Source organism: Cordyceps fumosorosea (assembly GCF_001636725.1).
Source record: "Cordyceps fumosorosea ARSEF 2679 chromosome Unknown scaffold_1, whole genome shotgun sequence".
Classification (NCBI taxonomy): Eukaryota; Fungi; Ascomycota; class Sordariomycetes; order Hypocreales; family Cordycipitaceae; genus Cordyceps; species Cordyceps fumosorosea.
In genome coordinates this window covers 2065633-2077786 of record NW_017387301.1, presented here as the reverse complement: position 1 = coordinate 2077786, position 12154 = coordinate 2065633, and the positions used below count along the sequence as shown (strand labels likewise).

The following is a 12154-nucleotide window of genomic DNA, read 5'->3' as shown; positions in this document are numbered from 1 at the left end:
AGCGACAGCGCAAGCATCCAGCACCCGGAGTACAGGATGGCGAGGAAGAGCAAGAACAAAAAGAAAGGGGGCCTAAGTCCAGGCGTCCAGACACCAAGAGCACCGGAAGCCCACCCAAAGCCGACCATCCGGTCAACGAGTAATTATAGTCACCACAATGAGCCCGCATCACGAGCCAACCACGCTGCAGATGGCTTCACGCTCGCCGACGAAGCACGACAGACCAGTCAACACGACCACTCCTTCTGGAGCCAGGCCACAAAACTCCGGCTCATGCCCATCTCGTTCATAAGTGCCGGAATGAGTGAGCCACTTAAAGCGCAGCAATACACAGAAACAGACGAGTATCAAAGCGACACCACACCGATTATCAATGCACCGAAAGTGGAAATAGAAGCAGATCAACACCAAAACGAGGTATCAAGATGCAGCGTAGCATCTGGACAGGAAGCTACGCCGAGCAGCGAAGCAGCTGAGCCAGAGAATAACTTCCTTTACTATGATACTGGCCGCGGCTCGCCAGTCCCGAACCAAACAAGAAGCGAATTATCGACACCGCAAACACAAAAACAAGCAATAATCGACACAGAGAAAAGTGACAGCGAAGGTGAAATCATACTATTCAAAGGCAGATTAAACACCAAAAACGACGCCATCGACATGGAGGCGATTCGTACGGAAATACACGTGGTTGAGCAACAAATAGAAAGAAATCCCGACAAGCTGACGGCAAAAAATCGACGTGGGAGAAGGGGTGGCAGGCAAGCGAAAGCAAAACGAGCCGTAATAGATGCCGCAGATGAAGACGACGGGATGCTAGCCGACTACATTGCGAATATGCGCGAAAATGACGAGTTCTGTGGTCTGCTACAGACTGCAGCAGTCACAATAGAGACAGATGACCAGAGCGAAGGCAGTGAAGATTCCAGTGACGACGAAAATGACGCAGCTGAGTCCCCGGCTGAAGCTATCATCGCGACGCAGCTGAAGCAACATACCCCAAGCTGGACTTCAGGAGAAAGCGGCATGGAGTATACCGATTTCGACACGATGGACTGGGAGCGTCCGAGTCTTCGGCAAAAAAAGGGCAAGGGTGCAAAACAGAATCTAGATCTTAGGTTCGCCGACCTCGACCCTGAGACAGAACGCAGACTTCAAGCAGCATGGCACAGTGACCGCCTCAGAAAGGCCGAACGGAAGAAAGAGCGTGAGCAGCTACGGGCGCTGAATCTGATAGGGAAGAAAGGCGGAAGCAGTGACACTGAAGATCTGCGCATCAAGTATCCAAAAGGGATGAGCCTTCAGCAGATTGCAGACGAGCTCCAGAAATTCCTCATGAGCATTGATGACAGGTAAATACCCAGGGTCCTACACCCATTTGAGCACTACACGGACTTACACTTTGCCGCAGTATATGCTTGCCACCAATGGACAAGCGCGCTAGAAAGATGATACACGAGCTGGCCAATAAATTCAACGTGAAGTCGAAGTCTATTGGCAAAGCCGACCAGCGCCGACCGACACTGTATCGCACCAAGCGTACGCCAAACTTTGACGAAGAAGTCTTTGACCTGGCTGTCAGACGAATCCAGCGTCGATACTTTCCCCGGCTCGATTATAAAGGCAAGAGCTCGCGGGGCCAATCTTCGCGCAACGGATATGCCGAAGCAAGCTACCGTGATGGCGAGATTGTTGGAGCGTCTGCTCCAGAGCTCAGCACGGAAAATCGCGGCAGAGCCATGCTCGAGAAGATGGGATGGAGTACTGGAACGGCGTTGGGCTCAGCAGACAACAAGGGAATACTTCTTCCTGTCACGCAAACCATGAAGAGATCCAAAGCGGGACTGGGTTAAGGAATTGTGTCACGCAGGGGGGAGAATAATATTGAAATGATCATGTGCACGAATTCATTGCCTCGAGACCCTATTCTCGAATTTATTGTACAACCGCAAAACCCCATTGACCGTGAAGACATTGCCCCAATAAAGCAAACCATCCGTAACGCATTAAGAAACCCAACGGCGGCAGGGCTTTCTTCAGCCCGCAGATCCTCAAAACATGAGACCCTGATGCCACGCATAAAATAAAATTCAAATGACACCGTAACAGAAAACCAGCAATCAAATCTCAGCCATGATTTATTTCGTGGAAGAGATGAACTTGGTGACGGCCTTGGTGCCCTCAGAGACGGCGTGCTTGGCCAGTTCGCCGGGCAGGATCAGACGGACAGAGGTCTGGATTTCGCGCGAGGAGATGGTGGACTTCTTGTTATAGGCAGCAAGCTTGGAGGCCTCAGTAGCGACACGCTCGAAGATATCTGAAGAGATTAGTATGGGCACGTAGACTAGCAGACAAGAAAGTACTCACCATTGACGAACGAGTTCAGGATAGACATAGCACGGTTGGAGATACCAGTGTCGGGGTGGACCTGCTTGAGGACTGGAAACACGGTCAGCAAAACGCGCCCAGAACGCGACGTTCGCCTCAAAACATACCCTTGTAGATGTACGAGCTGTAAGTCTCCTTGCGGGTCTTGGAGCGCTTCTTCTTGTCACCAGAGGCAGCAGTCTTCTTGCCGGCATCCTTCTTCTCGGGCGCCTTGGAGGCAGTGGCGGGAGCCTTGGCGGCGGGCTTCTTGTCAGCGGCCTTGGGGGGCATTTTGATGGTATAAGGCGGAAGAAAAAACTGAAGTATTAGAAGTCGAGTATGTTGTTTGATTGTAGTCAAAGGCACGAGTTAGGCAGCGGATGATGGCAAGAGTTGATGGCGGAGGAAGAACGGTTGGGGGGCGGGCTGGGTTTTTGTAGCTGGGTGTCGTGCAGTGGTGCTGGGTTACTGATTGCTCTGGGGAGGTGGTCAATGAGATGGGCGACGACGCCTGAAGTGATCTAGCTAAATCAGGTGGTTAAGCTAGTGGCCAGTGGCGGAGGTTGAAATGTGGTTGGCTGAAGCCGCTCGGGCGACCCCACATCCTGCTGCAACCTGTGATGCCGCGTTCTGGCTAGTGATTTCAAGCTCACTTAACCCGCCCCCGTGTCGCGCGTTTTTTGTGTTTTGTTTTTCTTGGGCCTAATTTCTGATTGGACCATGCGCCTCCGCTTACACCACAACGCATTCCCTCACCATCGCCCGCGTTAGTTCGGCTTGATGGAGACAACCATTCAAGGCGCGATCGCGTCCTATCGCCGTTAGATCTGAGCTGCATTCGGTCAATTGCTAACTAACATGCCCGTCTCAGCACACATAGTTTGGGGAACCGTTCAACGATCGCCTTACCAGAGCTGCACACAATGGGTCGGCTCCATGCTTTGCGACACAGGCTGGGGACTTGGAAATCTACTATAGAAGAGCCCATCTAACTAGTGGCTCATAACTAGCAATATTCCGTTGTCTTGCCTGTGTTTTACCCTGTTATCTTTGTACCTATGAGGCTACTCGTGAGATATCAACAAGGATACTTGGCGAGCATTGATTCGCGAGGATTAGCACACCCACCCTACTTCATACCGGTACACCGTCAGTGTAGTACCTATTTTCTAGCGATACTCAGCCTTCAATAGCGAAACAGCATTCCCGACCGTGAAAAATCGACCAACAACTCCATTAAAAACACAAAATGAATCAAAAAAAAAAAAAAAAAAAAGCAAACAAAAGGTAGAAGAAGCCCTTGATGAATCAAAACAGCTTTTATTCGATGGTACTTTGTCAGACTCTGGCTGATTTAAGCAAGTTGCGCGTCAGGGAAATAACACGTATCGCAAAGGTCGAAATTTGAGTAAAGAAAGGAGGTAGGCGAGGCATGCGCGCGCGGAGCGGGAAAGCTGTTTAATTTATTTGCAAGGGCGGATTGCGCATGTTTACTATTTTCCATGCTTGTGTTCCTGTTTAGGACTAGCTCTAACGTCACGACGTGGCTACCTTTTTTGGGCGCGGGTGATCCCAGATCACATAGCCAACGCGCCAAAAAGTACTTAACCTCCGCGCCCCCCCGCCAGTGTGCTGCATACCGTCAATTATCTCTCTGCAACTCATCTAACAGCACCCTGCTTATTGTCGCCCTGCTCGACCAAATCAACCATCTCTTCCACTTTCAACCCTTTTATTCAAATTAATCAAAATGACCGGTGGTGGCAAATCTGGTGGCAAGGCCTCTGGCTCCAAGAACGCCCAGTCGTACGTGTTTGCCAATCGTCGTGCACGCATACTCAGTCGCTGACCAGCCTTCTAGTCGTTCTTCCAAGGCTGGCCTGGCCTTCCCTGTCGGCCGTGTCCACCGTCTTCTTCGCAAGGGCAACTACGCCCAGCGTGTTGGTGCCGGTGCTCCCGTCTACCTCGCCGCCGTTCTTGAGTATCTCGCGGCCGAAATTCTCGAACTCGCTGGCAACGCCGCCCGCGACAACAAGAAGACCCGTATTATTCCCCGTCATCTCCAGCTCGCCATCCGCAACGACGAGGAGTTGAACAAGTTGCTGGGACATGTCACCATTGCACAAGGTGGTGTCCTGCCCAACATCCACCAAAGTAAGTTCCAAGCCGGCGCATATCAGTTGCAAGACAAGATACTAACGCGCATCAGACCTTCTGCCCCAGAAGACTGGCAAGGGCAAGAGCGGCAAGAACGCCAGCCAGGAACTGTAAATGGGTCAATTTCTTTTGCTTTCTTGCGATGGTTCGTTTGGGTTGCAATGACAGGGGTCACGGTTCCGGGTTTTCGGTTGTTTTTATATGCGCTCAGGGTTGTACAATAATCCCCAAGGCTATGGTCATGAATGAGATTACACATCTATTTTGAAAAGAAGTTTTAATGCATATTTCGCATACTCTATATCGTCCAGCTTGCATCATGAACATGTTCTCTGAGGTAATGCCTGCAGACAGACGTGCGCGCTTTATGCACGTTTTGAGACGCAAAACATCCGCCAGAATCTAACATAAATTTTGTACATGAAGGCTGTGTTATCTTATCTAGCAGCTGTACAATTGGCAGCATTTTAAAGTTTTAAATATTGTTGCCGCCCTCCTAACCACCCTCCAAAACCTTAGGTTGGCGAGTGGATTTGCTAGTGCATTGGTATCAATGTCCGTTCGCCGAGTGTGGTGGTGCTTTATTTTGATGTTTAGTAGACTGCAGAGCTGTACATTTGGTTGGTCACAGAAACTTACGATCCAAAACCGGTGATGGCAAGTTTCTCTCGTATTTAGATCCTGCGGAACGTAAGCATTGTGCTCTCCTAGGTCGACAATGGGAGGGTCGCTGTGGAACAAGTGCGTACCTCCGGGGGCAGTCGGTGGGACATAAGGATCGGGATGCTTCCAGCCATTTAGCAGCTTTTCGGTTTCGGATAGAAGAGCCTGTAGCAAGTTGTTAGACTACACAGAGGCTCGATACTGAGTGTACAACACACCCTTTGTTGTCTGGGATCGGTGACATGGCGATTCGCCTCGAATAACGATCGGATGTACAGTGCTTGACCTCGCCAGAGCTGCCTTTGGACAGCCCAGTCTAGGGCGAGTCGCAGCGATCTGCGATACAGAGACCTATTGTTGAGAAACGTGCTTGTCAGAGAAATATGAACGTTGCCCGAAATACAGCGTGACTGAGTACGAACAGCGCGGCTTGTCGCGTTGACATGATGTTTCTCCTCCGCGGTTGTTCGTTTGGATGCTTATGGAAAGCGGCCGCCGAAGCAAGTGCAATCGGGTCTGCTGCGCACGAATTGTCCTCTCCGCGATGCTGGCTTGCAGATTGAAGCTCTTGGGCAGCTGGGTGTTTGACGATTATGATGGCTGAGAGTTTAGTGGTCAGCAGAGGCAAGGTTCCAATTGGCGTGGGTGGTCGCCTTACGGCCTGGCGTCCTTCTTAGCCATTATACAAACACTATGTAGCTTAGTAAGCCACAAGCAGTGTGGCGACGAGAGATAACAGATGATAAGGCGCCTGTTGCAGTAGACCTGGTGAAGTAACAGACAATTAAATTACTTCGTGACATCTTCTCGACATTCAAGCTACGCAATGCGATAGTAACGCACAAAAATATCGCCAAATTCCAGTGATGGCACCATTACCTTCAAGCCACTTTGGCCTGTGGGTGCACGCGTTGCGTTTTACTCTGGCAGAGCTGTGATTCGTTGGTGGACGACGCTGCAATCACGTGATATCCCGTTTTCTCCCAGCGAAGAGCTATAAGCCCCGTGGGCACCTCCTTTGGGTCACACCAAAGTGTGAGCAATTAGCTGTCTATTCCCTTCAACAGGTCTGTCAGGAACAGGCGTATCAATTCGCAATTATGTTGTCGCGTCGATTGGCAACCGCGGTGCGATTGGCGCCCATGTGCCAAGTTCGCCAGCGCCGTGCAGTGCAACCAATTGCTATGATGCTCCCCAGCATGATGCAGACGGTGCGTAGCTATGCGGACAAAATTGTTCAAGTCCCCCAGATGGCAGAGTCAATCTCTGAAGGGACGCTGAAGCAATTTACCAAAAGCATTGGCGACTATGTTGAACTGGATGAAGAAATTGCGACTATTGAAACGGACAAGGTAATACAATTCTGTCGTTCGACAAGTCGCATTCCTGCTCACTGACTGACTCTCTTTAGATTGATGTCGCCGTCAATGCTACCGAAGCTGGTACCATCAAAGAATTTTTTGTGAACGAAGAAGACACGGTTACTGTCGGACAGGATCTGGTTCGCATTGAAGCGGGCGGCTCCCCAACTCCCAAGCACGAGCCTACCCCGAAAGCTGAAGAGCAGGCGAAACCGGCAGTCGAGCCAGAGTCATCCGAGAAGCAAAAGAAACCCGAGCCGAAGCATGAAGCCAAACAAGAGACGAAACCCCAGGCGGAAGTCGCCACGCCGGCCGCGCCTCAGCGGCCTGCGGCGGAGAAGAGCTCCACGCCCTCTTCGGCCCAGACTTCCGATTCTGGACCTACCCTTGGCAGCCGTGAAGAACGACGCGTATGTTTTCAGCTAGGTGTTCGTGCGCATGCACCTCAGAATACTAATATTTCTTCGGCAGGTTAAAATGAACCGCATGCGCTTGCGTATCGCAGAACGCCTCAAGCAATCCCAAAACACTGCTGCTTCCCTCACGACTTTCAACGAAGTGGACATGTCCAACATCATGGATTTCCGCAAGCTCTACAAGGATGATGTACTGAAAAAGACCGGCGTCAAGCTTGGTTTCATGAGTGCATTTGCGCGTGCATCAGTTCTTGCTATGCGTGACTTGCCCGCCGTTAATGCCTCAATCGAGGGCACTAATGGTGGTGACACAATTGTCTACCGTGACTACGTCGATATTAGCGTCGCTGTTGCTACCGAGAAGGGCCTCGTTACACCTGTTGTCCGCAATGTTGAATCTATGGACATGATCGGCGTGGAGAGCTCCATTGCTGATATGGGCAAGAAGGTTCGTTGCCCTTGTACACGATGCAACAATTATATCACTAATCTTTTTGAAATAGGCTCGCGATGGTAAGCTGACGATTGAAGACATGGCTGGCGGGACGTTCACGATCAGCAACGGCGGTGTCTTCGGTTCCCTAATGGGGACCCCGATCATCAACTTGCCCCAGACTGCTGTTCTCGGTCTCCATGCCATCAAAGAACGCCCTGTGGCGGTCAACGGAAAAATTGAGATTCGGCCCATGATGTACCTCGCACTCACCTATGACCATCGCCTTCTGGATGGCCGCGAGGCTGTGCAGTTCCTTGTCAAAATCAAGGAGTACATTGAAGATCCTCGTCGTATGCTCCTGTAAAATTTCACACTTATTACAAATCTTCCTAGAAGTAACAAATCTTAGACTCTTAGTTATTTGTACAATAGAAAACATTGGCAATTCGTTTGATCCGATTTTTCTGGTGATAGCACGGGATGGCGACTGCGATGCAGTTCACTGGCCAGGATGCATCATCTACATACTTAGCGCACGCAACATTGCCCACTTTGTTAGTACTGGCTAATAAGGTACATGCAGCTGCTGCGCCACAGGAGAATAGTGTATGTAATGCAGTATCCGTACTCTCCTTAAGATCTCCTTCGCTCTTTGGGATACAAGAGCTACCACCCCCCCACTCGACAACCAGTTACAGCGCTCTGTAAATGTGGAGTGGCTCTGAAGCGATGCGCGATGGATATTAGTTGCCCAACCCCGAGAGTTCATCTAGATGTAGTTGAGGTGTTCTTAAGCGCTGTGAGCCTCATCCGCCACGCCCTGTCTACAGGAACGATGCTGGTCGTGATCACTCTCGCTCTTGAAAAGTGAGGGTGAGGAGGACGAGGAGCTTGGATACTGCGTGATTTAGATAGAACTCGCATAGGGGATAAGGGTAGGCTCACGCGCACCTTCTAAGATCGTTATTTTTGGTTGAAAAGGTTTATTGATATAATGGAAGAGAAAAAGAGAACTTGTTCTTTTATCATGCATAGGGAAGTACACTATTGCATACTGTATTATCTTGAATTATTTTTAGGCATACGTAAAAATTGATTTAAGCTCATGGTCTCTTTATATCTGAGAACATTATTAAATGATGTCGAGAGAACACACTAAAATAACCAGAAAGGTGGGCATGCGTTCAAGCATTTCAGGGGGGCTGGGCTCTTTTTTTTTTCTCTCGCGACAGCACCCATGCACGATAAAACATTGACAGCCAAAGAAACAAAAAAGAACAGCCTCGGCTAAGAATAGAATAATCATATAGGCTGAACTCGATTTTTCACCTAGTTATAGATTGAATTATTTATCATTCTTTTATGTGCCCAACATCTGTTCAAGACGGCTTTGGCAGCCACTTCTTTTTTTCTTTACGTGCATGGTACTCCCTCCTAGCGGGAACTTTTAACCAAAAAGTAACAAATCTTCTTTATTGTTTAACCCACATCAGTCTACAACGCCCATGCTATTGAATATTGTTTACATTTTCTTTTTTATCTCAATGTTAATGCCTCTTCTGCCTTTTCCCACCCTCTATGCCACAGCGTTTTAACTCTTCCCGCAACATGTTAGAGATAGAACTCATCCACGGGACACGTCGCATCACATACACTGGCGGGTAACACCCGGCGGCGGAACATCTGTGACAAAACTCCTTGACCCCTATTTGTTGCTCGCTCATTATTAATTGATTCCCTCTATCAACTATATATCATCATCGCCTGTGCGTTTAGTATCAGGGTTTTCGAAAGTCTGACCTGGGACGTGGTCGGCTTGGTGATGTATGCGCTCGGTGTTCTCAGTCAACTTCCACAAGTTTACGATCGCGGCCTCTACTACCTTCGCCACTAGCATTATAAGAGCAGATATTGTATAGAACAGTAGAAATATGGACTCTGGTAATGAACCAGCTTGTCCCGGTCCTGGTGTGTCTGGAGACGCAGCTGTTTCGCGAGGATGACGGACGCGTCTTCCATCTTCTGAGCTGGTGGAATCGCTAAGCTCTTTGTACTGTGCCCGTCGCCGTGCAGCATTCTGTGGAGATGTAGCAGGGCGATAACAATGGCTCTTAACTGGAGTGGCGACATCCATCGGTATCTGCGAGAACATCTGTTGTGAATGTGCAGCAAAGGTATTTGGTGTTTTATCCTGGCGACCTGGCTCTCGTGAATGCACGCCGCTCGTATTTGCTTTCTGGACAGAAACATCCAATTCTGTATTATTCCCACTCGAGGCAATGGTATACCGACGTTGAATCTTCCCCCTTTCATTGACAATGAGGCGTGGCTTCTCCTTTGCTCGCCCTTCTTCGTTCGGTTGCAATAAGATGTCGGCGGTCTGATTTGCACCAGGAACTGCCAGAAAATCCTGCGCTGACTGAGTGCTCCCCTGATCGATACTAGGTGTAGCGTATGACGTGCTTGCTGGGCTTGGGCTGTTTTGCATGCGAGCTATCTGCAAGCTTGGTTCGTCGATGACCTCGGGTCGCCCTGGCCTCGTCTCATCTCGGATATTACCGCGCGGCGTGTCTCGAGCCATTTTCTTGGGTCCAAACTTCGCGCGACTGATATTATCTCCGAGTGCCTTTTCACTAGAGCCATTGTCTTGTACCTCTGCAAGCGTCCCTCTCTTCGGGCCATCTCCCCTCAACAGTAGGCTGTCGCTACTGCCTACGCCTCCCAATCCCCTGGCAAGGATTGGCTCCGATGGGTAGCTGCGCAGTGGTTTCCACGGGCGCCGATTCTTCGGCGGTGGAGATTCCGAAGGGAGAAGTATTGGCACGGACTCCTTGAAAGGGCAGGGAGTCTTATCCAGAAGGAGAACAGACTCGAGACAGTCGCGAAGGGTATTCTCGTTACCAGGAGGGCTTGGGGAGGCAAGTTCTATTCGCCAATAGCCCGGTGGCCGTATCTGTAGGATGAATTTGCTCCCATCTTCTTCCATACACCAGCACTGGCTTTTGGGGAAGATGGGTTGCAAGGCACTTCCACAACTCAGAAACGCCACGGAGCCAGGAGCTCGATAAAGCCTGAGAGAGCCTGCATGCATGCAGCGTCAGAGTAACGTCAAGTAGAAGGAAATTATAGTTAAGCAACCGACCGATTGCGATTGTCCTCTCAAAATGGGATTGCCATGGCCCGATGGTATCTCGATTACTGCTTTCCAAACTGAATGTCTGGTCGCTCAGCGCAACGAGAGAAACCACCTTGGCGTTCGAGTGTTTGAATAGGGTATCAACATCTCCATCACTTTTCTCCCCGGGACGATGTGTCCTTGGGTGCGGTTGCAGCAGCGTTGGCGCAGTTGCGACTCGCCGCTTCAGAAGCCTTGGCGGCTCGTACGGCTCCATGATACTCTTCCTCCTGGGTTAAATGCCTTTCCAGGCAAGGGTTCGGGTGCGTTTCATGGACGGTCGTTAATAAGCACAGATGTGCTGCAAGCTATTCAGCCATTCGCATGGCTGATCAAGACTCGACTATGCAAACAAGGAGGCTGCCGAGCATACATATCTATGGCTGGCTAAATACGTGCACGGCATTGTCTTAAAAAGTGTGGCACGGCCTGTAACCAATTAAATTAGTCATCTGTCTGGTGCTTTGTTGTGCCGCGTCTTGCGCGGAGCCGACATGTGATTTTGATTTGAAAGCTGCCCGCCGAGTGTTAATTAATGCATATACTCGATTTATTTTCTTTTTTTGGTGTGCGAATTGAGTTTTTAGATCGTTCATAAGAATCCCCATCGTACAAGTTGATGGCCCAGCACTCCTGCTCGGACACCCACATTCCCTTTTGTCAGCGAACTTCATGCCTTAACATCCTTACTATTACCAGGTACCCTGGTACGTACCTACCTAGTAATCGTAGTTGATTAGGTACCTACGAGCTTGCACGTCGCCACAGCTTGCGTCAACCCTTACAGAGAGAGCTTCAACAAACAAGATCACGAGACACAGCTGGTTTCTCTCCAACGAGCTCCTGCTATTCTGACCGACAACTTTGAATAGTGGAACACTCATAATCTACCCATTTATCATGGCGAAAGACCCTGATCAACTAGGCAGCGCCTCGCTCACCTCTCCTCATCAACATGCGAAATCCACAGCACTCTTGGACATGTCCAACTTTGACATAAATGCTGTTCTTCGAGGCATGCAGCTTACCCTAGTTGGCGGTACGTCCGGTATAAATACGGGGGCGGGTAATAAATCTCTATCTTAAAATACTAATTTCCAGTGGAAAGCTCATCGAGCACTTCAGAATCCCGCCATGTTCACCAGCGACCACTACAGGCAGGCGGCGTATGCCGTAGCTATTGGCATTGCAATACGCCTCATCGTTTCCATTCCAGTATGTGTACGCCCATGGTGCCTCTCCGGACCTCAACTAAGACATAATCATACAGATTGCCATCGTCAAATTCACCATCTGGCTGCTTTCGTTCGTTCTTCCTTTAGAATCTGCGACCTGGGACGACTCTCTCCTCAATGGCCTCGATTTCGTGGCTGAATACGTGTTGCAAATTCCCTTCTTTCTAATGGTACTCATGCGGTACATGGTGCCGACCCTAGACAACCTGTATGGCTTCAATTTCACCTCTCGTACTGACGAAGGCGCTGACCGGCTAGATTCATGCAATCCCTCCACTGGGTTGATTTGACATACGCACAAAAGCACAAGCATGATGACCAGTGTCAGCTTCGTGGCCTCTATT

The 12154-nt window shown here is 49.8% G+C and overlaps 5 protein-coding genes across 5 annotated transcripts; 4 read left to right on the top strand and 1 right to left on the bottom strand.

Annotated features, from left to right (window-relative positions):
• Positions 1-36: 36 nt before the first annotated feature.
• Positions 37-1853, top strand: ISF_00666 (D111/G-patch domain protein; the record flags this gene model as incomplete). Its single annotated transcript, XM_018844273.1, has 2 exons — positions 37-1352; positions 1412-1853. 2 exons carry the CDS (start codon positions 37-39, stop codon positions 1851-1853), a joined length of 1758 nt encoding a protein of 585 aa, XP_018708723.1.
• Positions 1854-2138: 285 nt separating this feature from the next.
• Positions 2139-2658, bottom strand: ISF_00665 (histone H2B; the record flags this gene model as incomplete). Its single annotated transcript, XM_018844272.1, has 3 exons — positions 2139-2317; positions 2368-2439; positions 2496-2658. The coding sequence occupies 3 exons, from the start codon at positions 2656-2658 to the stop codon at positions 2139-2141; spliced, it is 414 nt and encodes a 137-aa protein (XP_018708722.1).
• A 1459-nt stretch (positions 2659-4117) lies between these two features.
• On the top strand, positions 4118-4638 carry ISF_00664 (histone H2A; the record flags this gene model as incomplete). The annotated part of the gene is made up of 3 exons (XM_018844271.1): positions 4118-4173; positions 4229-4521; positions 4577-4638. The coding sequence occupies 3 exons, from the start codon at positions 4118-4120 to the stop codon at positions 4636-4638; spliced, it is 411 nt and encodes a 136-aa protein (XP_018708721.1).
• Positions 4639-6287: 1649 nt separating this feature from the next.
• ISF_00663 (Dihydrolipoamide succinyltransferase) lies at positions 6288-7764 on the top strand (the record flags this gene model as incomplete). The annotated part of the gene is made up of 4 exons (XM_018844270.1): positions 6288-6539; positions 6599-6958; positions 7020-7412; positions 7468-7764. 4 exons carry the CDS (start codon positions 6288-6290, stop codon positions 7762-7764), a joined length of 1302 nt encoding a protein of 433 aa, XP_018708720.1.
• A 3711-nt stretch (positions 7765-11475) lies between these two features.
• ISF_00662 (hypothetical protein) lies at positions 11476-12100 on the top strand (the record flags this gene model as incomplete). Its single annotated transcript, XM_018844269.1, has 3 exons — positions 11476-11614; positions 11684-11790; positions 11846-12100. 3 exons carry the CDS (start codon positions 11476-11478, stop codon positions 12098-12100), a joined length of 501 nt encoding a protein of 166 aa, XP_018708719.1.
• Positions 12101-12154: the final 54 nt, after the last annotated feature.